At 41.3% G+C, this 20,451-nt stretch overlaps 4 protein-coding genes across 4 annotated transcripts in view; all 4 read right to left on the bottom strand.

The window, feature by feature from the left end:
- LOC125009015 (zinc finger protein 345-like) overlaps positions 1-11,904 on the bottom strand; it is a 21,423-nt gene extending 9,519 nt beyond the window's left edge. The window contains exon 1 of the mRNA XM_047586495.1: positions 11,468-11,904. Coding sequence (XP_047442451.1) covers positions 11,468-11,639 — 172 coding nt within the window. The 5' untranslated portion in view covers positions 11,640-11,904. The remainder of the gene's footprint in view (positions 1-11,467) is intronic.
- The window catches only part of LOC125008796 (zinc finger protein 260-like), a 56,056-nt gene continuing 39,911 nt past the window's right edge, over positions 4,307-20,451 (bottom strand). The window contains exons 2-3 of the mRNA XM_047586109.1: positions 10,405-10,590; positions 4,307-7,615 (exon numbers count right to left, since the gene is read on the bottom strand). Coding sequence (XP_047442065.1) covers positions 5,271-7,592 — 2,322 coding nt within the window. The 5' untranslated portion in view covers positions 7,593-7,615; positions 10,405-10,590 and the 3' untranslated portion in view covers positions 4,307-5,270. The remainder of the gene's footprint in view (positions 7,616-10,404; positions 10,591-20,451) is intronic.
- LOC125023892 (gastrula zinc finger protein XlCGF67.1-like) lies at positions 14,181-16,381 on the bottom strand. Its single transcript, XM_047611454.1, has 4 exons — positions 16,030-16,381; positions 15,694-15,945; positions 14,389-14,509; positions 14,181-14,271 (listed from the first exon to the last, which is right to left on the bottom strand). The coding sequence occupies exons 1-4, from the start codon at positions 16,379-16,381 to the stop codon at positions 14,181-14,183; spliced, it is 816 nt and encodes a 271-aa protein (XP_047467410.1).
- Positions 19,796-20,451, bottom strand: part of LOC125008907 (zinc finger protein 260-like) — a 45,458-nt gene continuing 44,802 nt past the window's right edge. Inside the window, exon 3 of the mRNA XM_047586312.1 lies at positions 19,796-20,413. Coding sequence (XP_047442268.1) covers positions 20,234-20,413 — 180 coding nt within the window. The 3' untranslated portion in view covers positions 19,796-20,233. The remainder of the gene's footprint in view (positions 20,414-20,451) is intronic.

The raw sequence follows: 20,451 nt of genomic DNA on the forward strand, positions 1-20,451 counted from the left end.
GTGCAATTAGTCTAAAGGAGCAGCTTTTCCCCTCTACAACAATGGATGATGGGTGATAGATGATTCTACAATATTGACTCATCATGACAATAAAATAGTTCCATCTATGGTCAAACTAATGCAGTAATTCATCTTTCAAAAATCCTGTGAGCACCTGATTACGCATGAAAAAAAAAGAGCTATACATTCAGTCCAGTCTTAGCTGCAAGTTCACAACTGCAAGTTGGGGAATGTCAGCAGAAAAATATAAGACTGCATCATCTGCGTAAAGGTGACCATTACAGTTATCCAATGCAGAGATAATATCATTTATATGAAATGTAAATAATACAGGTTCCCGAACTGATTCCGGTGGAACAACTTTTGTTACTGATAAAAATTCTGATCAGATGTTTTCGGCTTTCACTCACTAAGTTGTTCCCCATAGAGAATTCTGACAGGCAGATGAGACTAACAATAATTATGTTATATTATGTGGATGTATTACTGCGTTTCTGAATCAGCAGAGAATGATCAACCATATCAAAAGTGTTGGACAAGTCAATAAAAACAGCAGCACAATGTCTCATTTTGTTCATATCAGTAACAATATCATTCATAACCAATGTGACAGCAGAGATTTTACAGTGTGTTTCTCGTCCTTTGTACAAAGTTTTTACATTAATTACTCACCTATTCTGTGTAACTTAATCTCGGGTTCACAGGTGACATCCAGCAGTCTGCGCTGACGATCGATCTCTTCCTCGTACTGGGCGACAGTTCTTTCAAAGAGTGCGACTATTTGTTCAGGAGCAGTAGTTAGTCGCTCGATGATCAATTCTCTGAAACTGTCAGCTGTGTCTGGGCGTCCAAAAAAGAACAGAAAGGACTGATGAGAAACAAAGAAATGGCTTATGTATTAGTCATATATACTTTAAATAAGTACTTCATGCTAGTACTTGAAATGCACTATATTCTACAGGAAAGTGCGTATCGATCCAGAGATATCGATACTTTTGAGCTTGACGTGTTTTTTTAAAAAAAATTTTTTACAATTGATCTTCACATGAAAGTATCGATACCAAGTCCACTTTCACAAGAAAAGTTAATACTTGTATGACACCGAATATGTAATCAGTTCTAAAACAAGTAAAAAGCGTGAGAGAGAGAGGGAGCACAGGGAAATGAGAGGTCAACATCCTGCTGTTTCTTAACAAAAATATATAAATGAGAAATGGTATAAGACCTTAATTGATAAATTTCAAGCTATGTCTAACCTGTTGAGCACTCTGTCTGATCTATAAAGAATTCCATCAAAGTCAGAGCAATTGTTTTTTTTTGTTGTTTGTTTGCTGCTATGACTGTCTTTAATTGCGCTGATTAAAGATAAACCTGACAATTCTCAGCTTGTTTAATTATTATACAGACGTATATATATAAAAAAAAACATTTTTATCATTTAGTTCACAAATGTTCACGGTAAACCGGCAGTATTTTCATATACACGGGTAGACGTCCAATAGAATCGATATCGGGCTATTGGCCTCGGTATTACTTGATATTGGAATGACAGGAAAAATAGTGGCATCGCAACATCCTTACTTTTCTATTTCACTGGTAGTTTATTACAATAAATGTTTTCTGATTTTCTATTCCTTAATGAATGACATATTCTAGTCTAGTGAGATCATGTGAGCAGATCGATTCATGCTAGAAACATGAAAAACTGTAATAAAAAAATGTAAATATGAGTTATGAATGGCTGCAAGTCTGATAAGTGAAGCAGTAGTTAGCCTCTTAGCATGTTAGCCTGTGTACAGTGAGTGTGTGTGCTCTTTGTTAGCTCCCAGCTACACCTCATGTCTCTAAACTCTGCAGCAACCTTCTAGCTGAGTGTCTTTCCTCTGTGTCTTCCCCACACGGTGTGTTTCCATTCATTAGTTAGTTCATTTGTACTTGTACTCACCCATTCTGTGTAACTTTATCCCTGGTTTCCTGGTGATATCCAGCAGTCTGCGCTGACGATCGATCTCTTCCTCGTACTGGACGACAGTTCTTTCAAAGAGTTCGACTATTTCTTCAGGAGCAGCATTTAGTCTCTGGATGATCAACTCTCTAAAATTCTCACCTGAAGACATTCTTACTACAACAGCTCAAAGATTATCTGAGACACGGAGAAACGACACAACCGGCTTCCAGCTCAGGCAAATAACGCGTACCTCAAAGCGCAATTTAGGTTTCTCTGCTACAGTGTTGCAGAGGTTCCTGCGTTAAGGCACGCTCATATGCAGCTACGCACCTCCCTAGAAATGTAACAACTCGCTGCGGCGAGAGCTGTGATTGGTCCGCTGGTAGTCATGTGTCTCCTCTTTAGTATTTCCGGCTGATGAGCCATCTCCGCGATTTTCGAATGCATTGATTTGGATTAATTAAGAATTGGGAAGGTTAATCGAGGAGCTGTGGAAATACAGACAGAAAGTTTCTCTTTTAAAAGTGAAGCGGGAATTAGAAATAAAAATGAACCCGAGTGGCAAAAGACACAGCGCCGCCTAGTGTTTGGGTGGAGTTGTTACTGAACGAGACAGACTGGTATCATTGAAGTTTCATCTGATACCGGTGCTGTTTAAGTTAGTTATTTAGTTACATTTCTGATAATGTTGTTTCACTCCCGGTGTATATTTGCACTTTTTAAACGGTCCATTGTTACTCGTTAGCATGATCTCGATTTAGCATCGTCTAGGCTAACTGAGTTGTTTGTATAGCTGTTAGTCTTTAGGTTACCTTCAGTTGATAAATACATGTTACATGATTACTAGGAAAATACTAGGTGATTGATGCTGTTAAATGTATTTTTACATACTGCATTTTTTTAATGTCTTCTATATACTGTGTTTCTGGGACACTGTATTTAATTTACAGCAGTATGCAAAGATGACCCAGTTCTTTATTCATTGTTATATATTTTCAGAAACTGCTCTGTACCCAGAACACATCACTGTACGCACAGTTCTTCAGTAAAACATTTAAAACTACTGATGTCCCAAGTGCTTCCTGACCAAAGCCCTGCAGTGGTCAATTGTTACAGATTACTGGAGGAAAAGACATAGAAGGGGAGGAAGGCTGGCAAAATGTCCGGTACCTCAGGGACGGCAGGTTGCAACTCCCTCACATCATTTTCTGTGGGGACTGGGAGCTGCTGACGTCAACTGAGGCTATTGTCTGTTGTGTGAAGGAATACTTTGAGGAGCTCCTCAATCCCACCAGCATATTCCACAGAGTATGGCCAGAGAGCCAAGGGTTGGACCGTCTAATCACTGAGGCAGAAGTCACCTTTCACCTCCAAAGACATGCTTGTTAGGTTGATTGGTGACCCTAAATTGACCCTAGGTATGAGTGTGAGAGCGAATGGTTGTTGTCTCTGTTAGCCCTGAGATGGAATGGCGATCTGTCCAGGGTGTACCCCGCCTCTCAGCCAACATCACATGGAATAAGCTCCAGCAACCCAGGCGACCCTAGTGAGGATAGGCGGCAGTAGCAGATGAGATGAGATGTTTTAGGGCTGTCCTGGCGGACACGCCTCTGCAACATTGCGTGGACATCAGGGGCAGCCTCTTTGGTGGTTCCCAGTTTTAAGACAGGGGTCCAGAGGGTATGTTCCAACTATAGAAAGTTTGTTTAATGTGTTTATCAACCAGGGGATTTAGTTAATGGTTATTGACTAGTTGTTAGCTGTTAAGTGCTAGTTGTAAAACTACCAGCTGATGGTTGTAAAAATATCAGCAGTAACGGATCAAAGGACTCTCTGTTTATGATGTGGAATTCTTGGAGAAAAGAAAGCCTATATAAGGAGAATGTTGGAGCTGAAGAGAGGGCTCCAGAGGGGAGAGGGGATTCTACAATTGGCATCTGAAGCTCCCTCAGATTCGGCAGGAGTTTTTGACACTGTTCCTTCATGCAATAAATCTTTTTTTAAATGCAAGAGAAGGCTTGTCATCAGTTACATCAACACATCAATATACAACAATCACACTCCCTGGGAAAGTCTGTGCCAGGGTGCTGGAAAAATGGGTTTGGTCAATAATTGAACTTAAGTCCATAAGGAAGGAATATCTGGTGGATATAATGACATAACATCTCCGGAAATCAGCCGCGACATCAGAACTTGGTTTGGATTTTCATAAAGGCCTCAACTCAATCCAAAAGTAAAAACACCTTTTACACTGCATCTGTCAGTTCATAAAAAATAAACACAAAAGTTATTTGAAGTTTATCGTTATTTATTCAGATGAAAACAGCTTCCTTGTAGTAAAAGTGACAGTGAAAGACATCATTTAATAATAATAAATTTTATTTATAGAGCGCTTTTAAAAGGTACTCAAAGACGCTTTACGTTTACAAAAATCATAGTAGAAAACAGCAGAAACAGTATAAAAAAACACAGAAGAACAGTATAAAACATAGTTAATTCAAAAAGATGTGTTTTGAGCATAGATGTGAATGTTGAGACGTGTGTCCAGTGTGTGTCAAGTGTGTTTGGGGAGTGAGTTCCAGAGGGAAGGGGCAATGGAAAAGGTCTGTAAGGTGGGGGGGCATGTTATTAAGTGTTTTGTGTGTGAGGAGGATGTTTTTGAACGGAGTTCTAGATATATTGCAGTTTACTGAGGAGTTTGGATGGTGAACCATAGAGGATGCTGTTGCAATAGTCCTGTCTGGATGTGATAAATGCATGGATGAGGGTTTCTGCAGCAGAGAAGGCGAGTGAGGGGCGGAGACGGGCTATGTTCTTAAGGGGGAAGAAGGCGATCCTGGTGATGTGATTGATGTGGAGGTCAAATCTTGGCTTAGTGTCGAAGAGGATTCCTAGGTTACGGGTGTGTGATGAGGGAGACAGAGTGCAGTTATCGAAGGTGAGGGAGAAGTTGTGACTGGCTTAATATTTACATAAAGGTAAACTACATAAGAAGAACTAATTTCTATATCTGTAGAAGGAACATGGAGCAGGATGCATTAACTGAGAAAGTCTATAACTCAGACACTCGAAGCAAATTCACCTAAACTCAAGTGAATAACTTGATTATGATTGATTGTCTGGTACAAAACTCTTTTAAACTATTCGATGGTGTGTGGTTATGCGTGAAAGACAGATCAGAGTAAAGAGTGCTGATCATGGTAACCTGACCAAATTTGTCAAAAAAAAAAGACAAAAAAAAGAAAAATTTCATCACAGTGAAACAGTTTACCAGTCAGTTTCTACACATGGAATTAGTCCCTGGAAGAATGTTTTTTTTCCCTCACTGCCCTGTGCCTTCTGCACAACCTTCAAGGTTCAAGGTTTTACCACGTTTCACAAGAATACGGTTCACATCTGTGTGAATCATCATGTGGAGTTTTAAATGAATTTGCTGCCTGAATGTTTTACCACATGTGTCACAACAATACGGTTTCTCACCTGTGTGAATCCTCATATGGTGAATTATTGCAGATCTCGTTTTGAAGGTTTTATCACATGTTTCACAAGGATATGGCCTCTCACCCGTGTGAATCATCATGTGGACTTTTAATTGAATTTGTCGCCCAAATGCTTTACCACATGTTTCACAAGAATATGGCTTCTCACCTGTGTGAATCATCATGTGGTCAATCATTGCAGATCTTTTTCTGAAAGTTTTACCACACCTTTCACAAGGATATGGTTTCTCACCTGTGTGAATCATCATGTGGACTTTTAGTTGACTGTGTTGCCTGAATGCTTTACCACATGTTTCACAAGAATATGGCTTCTCACCTGTGTGAATCATCATATGATTATTTAATGCAGATCTAGATTTCAAGGTTTTACCACACGTTTCACAAGAATACGGATTCTCATCTGTGTGAGTCCTGCTGTGGAGATTTAATTTATGTCTTGCCCTAAAGGCTTTCCCACATGTGTCACAAGGATATGGCCTTTCACCCGTGTGAGTCCTTGTGTGGATACTTAATTCATTTCTTGTTTTGAAGGTCTTATCACATTTTTCACAGGAATATGGCTTCTCACCTGTGTGAATCATCATGTGATTATTTAATGCAGATCTCGAGTTCAAGGTTTTACCACACGTTTCACAAGAATATGGCTTCTCACCTGTGTGAGTACTGTTGTGACGATTTAATTGACATTTTACCCTAAAGGCTTTCCCACATGTGTCACAAGGATACGGCTTCTCGCCTGTGTGAGACCTCATGTGGATTTTTAATCCGTTTCTTGTTATGAAGGTTTTACCACACATTTCACAAGAATACGGCTTCTCACCTGTGTGAATCCTCATGTGTTTAATAGTTGCAGAACTTGTTTTGAAGGTTTTATCACAGGTGGCACAAAGATACGGCCTCTCACCTGTATGAATCATCATGTGGACTTTTAATTGAATTTGTCGCTTGAATGCTTTACCACATGTTTCACAAGAATATGGATTCTCACCTGTGTGAATCATCATATGATTATTTAATGCAGATCTAGAGTTCAAGGTTTTACCACACGTTTCACAACAATACCACTTCTCACCTGTGTGAGTCCTGTTGTGGAGATTTAATTTATGTCTTACCCTAAAGGCTTTTCCACATGTTTCACAAGTATACGGTTTCTCACCTGTGTGAATCATCATGTGGACTTTTAATTGAGTTTGTTGCCTGAATGCTTTACCACATGTTTCACAAGAATATGGCTTCACACCTGTGTGAATCCTCATGTGGTCAGTTATTGCAGATCTTGTTTTGAAGGTTTTATCACACATTGCACAAGGATATGGCCTCTCACCTGTGTGAATCATCATGTGGACTTTTAATTGAATTTGTTGCCTGAATGCTTTACCACATGTTTCACAGGAATAAGGCTTCTCATCTGTGTGAATCATTATGTGATTATTTAATGCAGATCTAGAGTTCAAGGTTTTACCACATGTTTCACAAGAGTATGGCTTCTCAACTGTGTGAGACCTCATGTGGACATTGAAACTATCCCTGTGATTGAAACTCTTTCCACATGTTGTGAAACTATACGTTTTCTTCCCTGTGTGGCTTCCGTAGTGTTTCTTCAAATTGCATTTTAAACTGAAGCCTTTTCCACAGACGTCACATGTGAAAGTATTTCTACCTGTGGCAGTATCACACCGACTCTCTGATGTGGGAGGGTTGTCTATATTGTTCCTGTGACATCTCTTCTTTGGATTCAGTTCTGCATTTCTACTTGATCCTGAGTCTTCTTGCTTGTTTCCTTCCTGGTCTGGGCTCTTGGCTACAGGAGAGTTGTAAGAGAGGAGCTGGTCACTGTTTGGAGCCAATTCATTATGCTCACTTTCCTTATCAGTAGGAGTCTCCATAAAGGAACTGGTCTCCAGAACAAGAACAATATAGTCTCCCTGTTGACTGCTGCTGAGTTCCTCCTGTTCCTCTTTAACCTGTGAGGGACCTGGTTCCTCCTGTTCCTCTTTGATCTGTGGAGGTCCTGATTCCTCCTGTTCCTCTTTAATCTGTGGAGGTCCTGGTTCATCCTGCTCCTCTTTAATCTGTGCCGGTCCTGGTTCCTCCTGCTCCTCTTTAATCTGTGTAGGGTCCCCCTGGTCCAAACTGGAGTTCATGTCCTTGTTTTGCTGTGGAAGATCTGAAAGGAGAAAGAGTCACAACACAAAGGTTACTAATGTGACATAAATAAGCGACATCAAAACTAGGATTGAAAATTAATTACATTTGGAATAATATTGCATACAGTGGTTAAAAGGAGTACGGAACACATAATTTTTCCTAGTAAACATATTTCTTAAGGTGCTAGTGACATGAAATTTTCATCAGGTGTTTGTAACAACCCAAATAAGGCACACATAGAAAGAAACCAAAACAAATAAGTTCAGAAATTAAGTTATGGGTAACAATGTAAAATAACAGCGGACGCAGAAAGGGAGGTGGAAAAAGGCATGGAAAGCCCAGATACCAGCTGAAATCGGTCAGTGATCAGAAAACCATCCTGCCCCTTGCAAATGAATATCAGCTGGTTTAGTCCAAACTGATGGCCTATAAAAAGATCTGTCATTACCAAGGTGTCACACAAGGGACATCTCATGATGGGTGAAAGCAAAGAACTTTCTCAAGACCTTCACAACCTTATCGTTGCAAAACATTCTGATGGCATTGGTTACAGAAGAATTTCTAAACTTCTGACCATAAACCGGCCACAACCAGGTCCTCCTCACAAGATCTCTGACAGAGGAGGGGAAAAGAATTATCAGAAGAGATGTCCAAGAGCCAAGGACCACTAGTGGGGAGCTTCAGAAAGACCTGGAATTAGAAGGTACAATTGTTTCCAAAAAAAAAACAATAAGCAATGCATTCAACGGCCATGGCCTGTATGCATGCTCACCACGCAAGACTCCATTTCTGAAGAAAAAGCATGTTGAAGCTCAATTAAAGTTTGCTGCACAACATCTGGACAAGCCTGTAAAATACTGGGAGAACATAGTCAGGTCAGAGGAAAGCAAAATTGACCTCTCTGGATGCCATAAACACAGTGGTTCTCAACCGGGGGGAGCGTGCACATGACAGAAGGCTTGGGATGGGGGTGGACTCACTGGCTATTAGTACAAAGGAGATGTAGTGTAGTCCCAAGCGGCTGGGCTATGGACCAATTTAGAGCCTACCTCATGAAGAAGCTGCGTGCGCAGCGTGGCAAGTGTCAACGAAAGTAGCTTACTATTTTGCCCCAGCCACTCAAACGACCAAGCAAGCAGGACAAGTGTCCTGCTTCGACCGAACGGTGACAATCAACCAGAGCAGTAATCTGATGTAAACATTGGTATTAACTGTATAAACTTCATCACCAAAGTCTCCCTCATAAACTCTTAACTGGTTTCACAGAAAGAAAATAAAGCTGCTACAATGGCCCAGCCATTCACCAGGCTTGAATCCAATTGAAAATCTATGGAAAGAACTAAAAATCAGAGTTCGTAGAAGAGGCCCACGGAACCTTCAAGATTTAAAGACTGTCTGTGTGAAAGAATGGGCCAAAATCACACCTGAGCAATGCATGTGACTAGTTTCTCTATATAGGAGGTCTTGAAGCTGTCATTACAGACACAGGCTTTTGTACAAGGTACAAAAGATATTAGTAAGCGTGTTCAATACCTTTTCCCTGCGTCATTTCATATTATTAGACATAACCTAATTTCTGAACTTATACTTTCTCATCATATCACCCCAATTCACCTACTTCGGACTGACCATAGAGGAGGGACTAAAAAGTACCCAGAAAAGTATCACTTTGGCCTCGTTCCGCCCACCTTCTAGCAATGAAAATAGCGATTTAAAGTGGGCGGTGTGGAGGTAGGCCGTGCATGGAAATCCGGCTTTACACGCTTACTCTTTAATTTACCACCTATTTATAATTCAGTCTTGACTTCTGTCCCCAAGAAGTTTAAACACCATTCACACCTTGAGCCTCCAGGCTCCCATTGACAATAGCCTCGTTAGAGCTCTATTCATAGGGTAAGTTGGCCTAGACACACAGTTCCCCCCATTCAAGGACAGGTAAGTACCAGCCATTAAGGAAATTACTGACCCCAGTTTCTGGTCAAGCAAGTTTGGGGGGTGGTACCCACAGAGTTTTTCCGATTTAAACCTCAATTTCCCACTAGTTTATCAGAACTGAAGAAGGTACTTGGATGAGTGGCGAAACCTCTTCAAGAAATCCTAAGTCCAGCTGACCTTATTCAACACTTTTTGGACTGCTACAGTTCTCCAACTTCCATGAGGCCTGAACAAGGTAATGGCCTCCACTGGACTGGACCTTGGTAGCAACACGAGTGTCTGCCAAAGGGTTTAAGGACGAAACCAACAAGCACGGCACAAAGTCTGCGAGTTGAGTTAACAAGCAATTCATAATTATTAATATTTAAATATTAATATTTTACTAATTTCATAGCCAATAACCCACCTGAGTGCACTGTAAATAGCGGCCTCTATGTCAAATAGAGTCCGACATTTATAGTAACGTTGATCGGCACTGTCTGTAGGAGGCAGTGTAAAATTCACAACATTTGGAGCTGTCCGTGTGAGGCCTCCTAAAACTCCCTACATAAATGGTGCATACCATTAACAGCAATATTTATATTATAGTTGTGCCAGAGCACAACATAAATGGTGCTTCTGTGTGAGGCATCATATTCTCCATACGCCTAACTAATACACTTATATTATTGCTGTGCAAGAGCACAACATTATGTTTCTGAATGAGCAGAGAATGATCAAAAATATCAAAAGCTTTTGACAAGTGAATAAAAACAACAGCAGTGTTTCATTTGGTTCATAACAGTAACAATATCATTCACAACCAACGTGATATCAGAGATTTTACTGTGTGTTTCTCCTCCTTTCTACAAAGTAATTACATTAATTACTCACCTGTTCTGTGTAACTTAATCTCAGGTTTCCAGGTGATATCCAGCAGTCTGCACTGCCGATCAATCTCTTCCTCGTACTGGGCGACAATTCTTTCAAAGAGTGGGACTATTTCTTCAGGAGCAGTACTTAGTCACTCGATGATCAACTCTCTAAAACTCACAGCTGAGGCTGGGTGCGCAAAAACATCTAGACAAGAACAGAGAGGACTGATGACAAACAAAGAACTGGCACATGTATTTGTCATCTATATTTTAAGTAAGTACTTCACTCATGCTAGTACTTAAAATACAGTATATTCTACAGGGAAGTGCGTATCGATCCAGAAATGTCGATACTTTTGATCTTGACATGTGTTTTTTTTTGTTTGTTTGTTTTTTACAATTGATCTTCACATGAAAGTATCGATACCATGTCCACTTCACGAGAAAAGTTAATACTTGTATGACACCGAATATGTAGTCAGTTCTAAAACAACAAGTAAATAGCGCGCGAGAGAGACATAAGGAGCGCAGTCAATTTTCAGTTGTTTTTGCTGCCAAGATATTCTTTAATTGCTCTGATTAAAGAGAACCCTATATATATATATATATATAATGACTATATATAAAGTCATTATTTTCATAAACACGCGTAGACGTGTAAAATAATCGATATCGGGCTATTGGCCTCGGTATTACTTGATATTTGATTGACAGGAAAAAATAGTGGCATCGCAACATCCTTACTTTATTATTTCATTGGTAGGTTATTACAATAAATGTTTTCTGATTTTCTATTCCTTAATGAATGACATATTCCAGTCTGGTGAGTTTATGTGACCAGATCGATTCATGTCAGAAACATGAAAAACTATAAAGTACATGAATGTCTGCAATTCCGATAAGTGAAGCAGTAGTTAGCCTCTTAGCATGTTAGCCAGTGTGCAGTGAGCGCTCTTGGCTAGCTCCCCGCTACACCTCATGTTTCTGAACTCAGCAACCTTCTAGCTGAGTGTCTTTCCTCTGTGTCTTCTTCACGCTGTGTGTTTCCATTCATTAGTTGGTTCATTTCTACTTGTACTCACCCGTTCTGTGTAACTTTATCTCGGGTTTCCTGGTGATATCCAGCAGTCTGCACTGACGATCGATCTCTTCCTCGTACTGGACGACAGTTCTTTCATATAATCCGACTATATCCTCAGCAGCAGCATTTAGTCTCTGGATGACCAACTCTATAAAACTCTCAGTTGAACACATTGTTACTGCAACAGCTCAAATATTTAACTGAGACACGACACAACCGGATTCCAGCTCAGGCAACAAACATGTGCCACTGTTGGTTTTTGCGCTACGGTGCTGCAGAAGCTCCTGCGTGACGAAGCACACGCGCACCTCCCCAGTAGTGTTATGTTGTCGACGACCGGATCTTTTGGATGAACGAACTGAATGGAATCATCTCATGAACTGATTCTTTCAGTGCAGTTGAGAAGAGAGTACCCGCGAGTGTATGGCCCGCGCGCGTCCTCTGACTCGTGACCTGTGGTGAATCTTCGGCATGATTCAGAATGACGTGCGCTCATGAGAATCACTCCGTCTGCCCTGAGTGAATCTCTGTTTCCTCCTCGCGGGGAAACCGGGCTCTCACAAGTTTGTTATCTGTTTCTTCAAGTTAACCTGTTACTATTGAGTAGGGGTGGGCGTTACTGGGAATTTTGGTTTTGATCCAATACCAAGAAAATACTGGGCTTAAATCGCAGATACCGATACTTTTTATTTGAAATGCCATGATCACTGAAGAAGTTCGTAGTGTTGCTTTTAGTTCGCCAGAGAAGTGGGTCTGCATCCCATGTAATTGTCTTCTCTTCCATGTACGGATGCATTTCAATAATGGTATTAGGTCCAGCTTTGCAATGCTGATGTGAATTTGAGGGTCAAACTCTGTCCATATCCCACCTCTCGCTACCACTCTGTGAGGAGTAATTGACTGGACTGTAACAAAAGTATCAATCTATCTGATACCTACTATTGATATTTAGATCGATACGCCCAGCTCTAATGTTGAGTCAGTCCACATGAAAACAAATGCACACACGCCCCAGTTCCCTGCTTTCTTATCAGACGTAGGAACACATAAAGTAATAAGTGGAGAGGGGGCAGAAGAATGAGACTCACCGTTGAGATTTAAAATAAATCTGAAATAATAATAACATTTTATGCATAGACTAGACTTTGTTTGTTTATTTGAAAGTCTGTAAATGCATGCACAAATTGTTGGTTCCACTTTTCCATTTTTTACACCACAATAAAGGATGCATATTGCTCTGTTCCCCGCGTTACTTTGGGACTCTCTTCCTCCACTGCCTGGTCCATCTCATCCCAACCTACAGGCATAAGGTGAAGTGTGCCAAGCCTGTAGTGAGGATTGTGAAGAGATAGGCAGATGAGTCAAAGATGCAGTTACAGGCCTGCAAGACTGAGAGACAGCTACGCCAGGACAAAGAAGTGGCCTACCAGAGTGGGGACCTGTACAAGCAGGTTGGGAAAAAGCTGACAAAAGCTGGATTTCCATACAATAAATCACTATTTCAATTGCTCGAAGATGGGCTGAAAGAGCTCCAAAGTGATACTTTCCTGGGTACTGTTTAGTACTCGCTCTATCATTGGTCTGAAGTAGGAGAACTGGGGCCGAAAATGTGACGTACAACCATGCTCACTACTGATTGGTCAGAAAAAAATTGCCATGATGCTGCTCAGGTACAAAGCAATGGAAGCAATGGAAAAGGGAGTTTAAAAAAAAAGGTGGTTAGGTGCAGAGTGGTTTGGTGCAGGGTGGTTTAGAGGTAGACCATGTATGCAAATCTGGCTAAAGATATCCAAGGTGTGAAGGAGAATCTTTTCCTCTCCTTCAGCCCAGGATCTTTATACCGTTTGGAAAGGGTAATTCACCTACGCACAAATCACGCGACAATTTCTCACGTTTTGGATATTTATTTGGTACACAGAGAATAGATATTGATTTCAGCGCTGAGGCTTCGGTCAGTTCACCTTAGGGGTAAAAAGAACCAAAAGCCCCACTTTTGAGATCTTATTTTACCCTGACCCTGCCCGTAAGACAATGGGGAGGAGTACTGCCTCTCATGTGTCAGTGAGTTTCTATGTGTAGCCGATTAGCTTTATCTGGTCTCCAGCATGTGAGATATTAGGGTTTAATGTGTCCTAGTCTGTGAGCAAGCTGTAGCGAAGCAAAAGGCAACAATTGATATGGTGAGATAGCGTAAGTAACATTCTACTTGATTCTTCCAAAGGTTATACATAGGCTGAAGGCGTTATTAACCCCTTTAAACCCAACAAAGGCAGCAAAGAGGAACTACACTGAAAAGTTGTCAACGACTCTACAGCAGTTGGAAAGGCCTACAGACAATCACCATTTACAGGAAACTATCCCCCAGCCCTGTGGTGAACCCCCACTTGGCAGAGGGTCTCAGTCAGTGTACTTACATGCACAGCTTAATGGAGCTATGCGCACAATTCAACATTGTGAATGCGGTCATTGTCCTAGTTCACATTCAATGGAGAAAATCCAATAACTGACGGGAACATGTCCTTTTTGTCATGTGCACATAAATGTGTTGAGTTCTACTCCAGGTCTGAAAGTATTTTCATATCCTCCATTTCCCGTTCATCTCCATCACAAAGGGTATACCATACCTGCACCCCAGACCTCCACCCTATCTGACCCCCTGCCTGCACTGATGATCTGTGGACAGGGCATGCATCAGCTCATTCAAAGACAGAGGATCAGGAGGGCTCGAGGACCTGATTGTGTCGGTCCTGCCTGTGTCTGTCTGTGAGGACTAGCTGCCTCCTCCATTTTCCCTCGTATGCACACCTAGGGTCAATTTAGAGTCACCAATTAGCCTAACGAGCATGTCTTTGGAGGTGGGAGGAAACCGAAGTACCCGGAGAAAACCCATGTGGACACAGGGAGAACAAGAGCAAACTCTACCCGGAAAGGCCCAAGCTGGACTCGAACCCTTCGCAGGGAGACATCAGCGCGAACCACTGAGCCGCTGTGTCGCTGATGCTGGTTATGGAAGCTGGCTCTTGAAACATGGAATTTCGCTTCTCTGGAGCGAAAGGGGCTGGATATAGTCACAGTCTCTGAGGCAGAAACTCAGGTGTGGGTGGAGTTGGGTGAGGCTATGGAAGAAGGCTATTGATCGGCTGATAAGAGGTACTGGCACACTGTCCGGCGCCTCAGGGGCGGTAGGAGGCAACTCCTCCACACTTTTTCGGTGGGGGTGTGATGCTTCTGACATCAACCGGGGCTATTGTCTGGTGGTTGAAGGAATCAATCTCTCAATCCCACCAACACGTATTCCACAGGGGAAACAGAGCCAGAAGGCCTGGAGTTGGACCATCCAATCTCTGGAGGCAGAAGAAGGCTGAGCTTCAGATGAGCTTTGGATGAGATCCATTCTGGGTATCTTAAGGCTCTGGATGCTTTAGGGCTGTCCTGGCTGACACGTCTCTGCAACATTGCATGGACATCAGGGGCAGCACCTCTGGAGTGGCTGACCAGAGTGGTGTTTCCCATTTTTAAGAAAGGGGACCAGAGGGTGTGTTGCAACTATAGGGGGATCACACTCCTCAGCCTCCGCAGGAAAGTCTATGCCAGAGTGCTGGAAAACAGGATCCGATCTACAGCTGAGAGCTTGGTTTGGATTTTCCAAATGGACACTAAATGAGCAACAAAAAGACCTGAACTCAATCCAAAACTAAAAACAGGTAGTTGGCATCTGTGTTGCTTCATTAAAAACTAAACACACAAGTTGTTTGAAAAGAATTTGAACATTTTTTTGAGTGAAGTTTCTTATTATGAAACAGTTTATTCATTGCTCCAACAGTGAAAGACGTCCTTTGTTGTTTTTACATAAAGGTCAAATACAATAAATTAAAAGGAAGTACATATGTACTAAATAGATAATACAACATATTGAATAATATAACAGAAATACAGAGTAGATGCACATGAAATAATATGTATTAACTGAGAAAGTCACTCTCTGAAATATAAAAACAGAATATTCTCCAAAAACAGTACAGAAGGGTAGGCTACAGCAGTGTACAAAGCTCTTATGAGCTATGACACATATTTTACTTTTTAACTTTTTAAAGCTTGGCTTCAGAGAAAAGTTTTACCCAAGTTTCAGGAAGACGACCCCTCACCTGTGTGTGCCCTCATGTTTAATTAATTCAGAAGTTGTTTTGAATGTTTTACCACACGTTTCACAAGAATAGGGTGTCTCACTCATATTAATCCTCATGGGGACAATTAATTGACCACTTTGCCTAAAGGTTTGACCGCATATTTCACAAGAATACGGCTTCTCACCTGTGTGAATCCTCATGTGGTCAATTACATGAAATCTTTTACTCAAGATTTTACCACACGTTTCACAAGAATAGGGTGCCTCACCTGAATGAGTCCTCATGTGGTTAATTAATTCAAATCTTGTTTTGAATGTTTTACCACACGTTTCACAAGAATAGGGCTTCTCACCTGTATGAATCCTCATGTGGTTGTTTAATGCAGATCTTGTTTTGAATGTTTTACCAAATGTTTCACAAGGATAAGGCATCACACCTGTATGAACCCTCATGTGGACATTTAATTCATATCTTGTTTTGAAGGTTTTACCACACATTTCACAAGGAAATGGCTTCTCACCTGTGTGAATCCTCACATGGTTAGTTAATAAAAACCTTGTTTTGAATATTTTACCACACATTTCACAAGAATACGGCTTCTCACCTGTATGACACCTCATGTGGACATTTAAATCAGATCTAGGTCTGAAGGTCTTCTCACACGTTTCACAAGAGTATGGCCTCTCACCTGTGTGAGTCCTTATGTGCACAGTTAAATAAGAACTTTGTTTGAAGCTTTTACCACACGTTTCACAAAAATATGGCTTCTCTCCTGTGGGAGACCTCATGTGAAGATTTAACTCAGATCTAGATTTGAAGGTTTTCCCACACGTTTCACAATAGTATGGTTTCTCACCTGTGTGAATCTTCATGTGGACATTGAAACTACCCCTGTGATTGAAACTCTTTCCGCATGTTGTGCAACTATGTGTTGTCTTCCCTGTGTGGCTTCTGTAGTGTTTCTTCATTTTAATCTGAAGCCTTTTCCACAGACGTCATATTGAAAGTCTTTCTACCTGTGTCATTATCACACTGACTCTTTGACGTGGGAGAGTTGTCTGCATTGTTCCTGTGATTTGTGTCTTTTCGCCATCTCTTCTTTGAATTCAGTTCTGCATTTCTACTTGATCCTGTGTCTACTTGCTTGTTTCCTTCCTGATCTGGATTCTTAGGTACAGGAGAGTTGTATGAGAGGAGGTGGTCACAGTTTGGTTCTGATTCACTCTGCTCAATTTCCTCATAAGAAGGAGTCCCCATAAAGGAATCGGTCTCCACAACATGAACAAGATAGTTTCCCTGCTGACTGCAGCAGCGTTCATCCTGTTTTTCTTTCATTTGTTCTTGTTCCTGCTGTTCTTCTTTAATCTGTGGAGGTTCTGATTCCTGCTGTTATTCTTCAATCTGTGAAGGTTCTGGTTCCTGTTGTTCTTCTTTAATCTGTGAAGGTTCTGGTTCCTCATGTTCCCCTTTAATCTGTAGAGGTTCTAATTCCTCATTTTCCTCTTTAATCTGTGGAGGATCTGGTACCTCCTGTTCCTTTTTAATCTGTGGAGATTCTGGTTCTTCCTGGTCATCTTTAATCTGGGGAGGTTCTGGTTCATCCTGTTCCTCTTTAATCTGTGGAAGTTCTGGTTCCTGCTATTCCTCTTTAATATGTGGAGGTTCTAGTTCCTTCTGTTCCTCTTCCATCTGTGGAGGTTCTGGTTCCTCCAATTCCTCTATTATCTGCAGAGTCCGTACAGGACGACAGTTCTTTCATATAGCCCGACTATTTCCTCAGCAGCAGAATTTATTCTCTGGATGATCAAGTCTCTCAAACTCTCAGCTGAAGATACTACAATGACTCAAAGATTTATCTGAGACACGAAGAACACGACACAACCGGATCTGTGCCCTGACATTAGTGAGCCGCAGTCCACAGTATTTCTTTTCTGGTAAGCGAGATATTGCTGCATCTCACTGGTTAGCCACGGTAGTGCTTCGAATGGAGAGCACGTCTGTAGATGTTATAATATCCAGGACTGCTTAATATTCTGGAGCTGTTTCTCCGATGGGTTTAAAAGGGCTTCAGAGATGTTTTGTCTATTCCAGAGCCTGAACTGACAGCGACGAGTGCCCTGTTTGTCTCTTACACAAGACGAGACATGTTTCAGAGTCCGTGGTCTTATACAGATCGAGGAGAGCCCATCCTTGTGTTTTTGCGAATCAAGCCAGCCGCGGCCGGATTTGCTCTTGCGTGTCTACCTGGGTAATTATGGTACTGGGGCACGCCAAAATGAAAGAAAGAAACGAAATGAAACAAAGCTTCAGATTTCATAAAGTCGTTTTCTTCCTTAACACAATTTTACACACAAACACACGCACGACCCTGACTATAACTGTGTTACTGCAGTCATTTTACTGTGAAAGTTGGAAGAAACATACAAAGTCACCCAACCTAAATGTGTCCTGACTGTCTTCATATTCAAACAGTAATGAAAAATTGACCTTCATAAATTTGCTCAAAATTTGTCTTGATTCTAGCTCACATACACTCATTATTACTGTGCAACATTTCAAACAATTTTAGCGTAAAAATTTATACAAAATCAATGACAAAGTCCATCCAGCTAAAGCGTCCTGACAGTTCAATTCCTCATATTCACTCATAATAGCTTTTCGTTCATAGGTTTGCTCAAATATTCTTGATTCTTGTTCACAGTGACCCTGACTACCACTGGCAACATTTCAAGTAATTGAACAGTACAATTCCTCATATCAAATAGTAATAAAATATTTTCCTTTGTAGGTTTGCTCAAACTTTGTCTCGATTCTTGTTCACACGGACCCTGACCCTTACTGTACAACATTTGCTTTGGCATTGTACAACATTGCTTTGGCTCTCAACGAAGGCGGTCGCATTTTCTCCTCCCTCTCCTCTCCCTTATCTTCCCTGCTTTGCTCCTCTCGTCTCGTCTGTCTACACTTTTGAGAGACTCTCTCTGCACTGCTCTCCAAAATACAAAAAACATGGATTTGATCAACTGGTCTCTCAATGCTATTGACACAATTTTTTCATCAAGAGGCCTGGGCTTGGTGGGAGCCGGACTGCCCTGCCGGAACGTTCGCAGCTGGCTACACAATGGACACGTGGGAGAGGTGGCGGGTCGTGTGTCTGGCGGGTCTTTCTGTGGAGGACACTGAAGACATCTATCTATTCAGAACCATGATCACAGGTCTTTTGCTGATTGGATCAGGCTATGCCCTGATGTATCGAGGAATTCAAAAAATGTTGACAGCTGTTCAAAGCCCCATAAAGCTGCCGGAAATGATGAGAGCGATGGGCAGAGCTGTTGACGCTCAGACTGTGACTATTCAAAACTTGAACCGCAACATGGATAACATCTTGGAGAAGCTTACGGCTTTGCAAAGGGAAATGGAACGATTCAGAGGCCCAAGACTCTGCCTGGGACATGATCAAGGTTGTCTCTGGACTGAGGCACCAAGATTGCGATTCTAGGCGAAGCGGCTCTCCAGGCCTACACAGACACACACATATGGTAAGATATGCAATCCCACCCCCACATCTAACGCCTTTGTGCTTTTACCCCCTGGTGTGACAAGCGGGTCCACGACCAGCACCCGTTGGGCTGCAGGAACGGATGGCTGCTTGGTTGCACTGGGTTTTACCTCTACCCCTACCCCGCTCCCTGTTGCAAGTCCTGAGTTTTTCATGTTTGTAAAGTGTACTTATTATGTGCTTATGCTGCTGAGGTTTTTTTCGTGTTCCCACACTGTTCTCCTCACAGGAGCATAGTATGAGGGTTGTTGTTTTTTCTCCTCCCCTCTCCTCACGTGACTCTGTACTTCTATTTACCATGTCTGTCTTCCTGTCCTGTCTACCCCCATTTTGTCAAAGTGTATGTATGTTTTGTATATGTATGGACGGGTTGATGGCTAATTTCGCTAGTACTTGTACTAGTGACAATAAAAAGGATCATCATATCATTTAAAATAATTTTACTGTAAATATTTGTAGATAATCAATGACAAGTCACCCAAGGTAAAGGCCTAACAGTTCAATTCCCCATATTCAGTCAAAAAAAGCCTTTCTTTCATAGGTTTGCTCAAACATTGTCTTCATTCTTGTTCACAGTAACTCAGAATTTGAGTGTGTGGTGGCCCTGACTATTGATTTGAAAAACAACAAAAATACATGGGCATTACAGCACAAAACTTTTATTTTCAATTTTACTCGTGATACAAATAAAAAAAAAAACTGCCAAAATTAACATGAACATATCTTTTGCTACAAACTTTCATGTCAATACAACATTTAAAAGCCAATCCCCAGTGACTTAAGTTCTTGACACATGTACAGCAAATGAAAGCAACAAATCAGCAAATCAGCTCACAGATGCCAATATTTAGTTTCTTTGACATTTCCTTGGAAATAAAATTCTTTGGAATTTAGCACAAAAAGATGATTCATTTTTGATATTCGATAGAATCAAAGAAGTTGGGTCGACACTAGAAATACATCTAGGTTCGGTACCCAGCCGTATCCTGTAGATGGTCGTAGCAGGCAGAGGCTGATATATCCTTCCATCTGTTTTGACTTCATCTCAGGTAAAAATAAGATCAGATGTCTGCCACAATATTCAACTTGAGCAAATTCTGACATGCTGATGAGGCTTCTCAGAGAATTTATTTTTTTTCTTTGAAGTAGACGACCCATCAACTGTGTGAGTCCTGATGTGGAGATTTAATTTATATCTTTCGCTAAAGACTTTCCCACACATTTCACAAGAATATGGCTTCACACCTGTGTGAGTCCTCATGTGGAGATTTAATTTATATCTTTCGCTAAAGACTTTCC

The sequence above is a fragment of the Mugil cephalus genome, chromosome 1, assembly GCF_022458985.1.
Source record: "Mugil cephalus isolate CIBA_MC_2020 chromosome 1, CIBA_Mcephalus_1.1, whole genome shotgun sequence".
In the NCBI taxonomy this organism is placed as follows: Eukaryota; Metazoa; Chordata; class Actinopteri; order Mugiliformes; family Mugilidae; genus Mugil; species Mugil cephalus.

What these genes read in the sequence shown, in the direction of transcription:
- LOC125023892 (XM_047611454.1), bottom strand. Translation starts at nt 16,381, where the DNA reads ATGAGGTCTCCCACAGGAGAGAAGCCATATTTTTGTGAAACGTGTGGT. An exon ending in CCACATGAGGGTTCATACAG is followed by an intron (nt 15,946 to 16,029) that starts GTGTGATGCCTT and finishes GGATTCATACAG; the next exon opens with GTGAGAAGCCCTATTCTTGT. An exon ending in TCCAGCTTGGGCCTTTCCGG is followed by an intron (nt 14,272 to 14,388) that starts GTAGAGTTTGCT and finishes AATTGACCCTAG; the next exon opens with GTGTGCATACGAGGGAAAAT.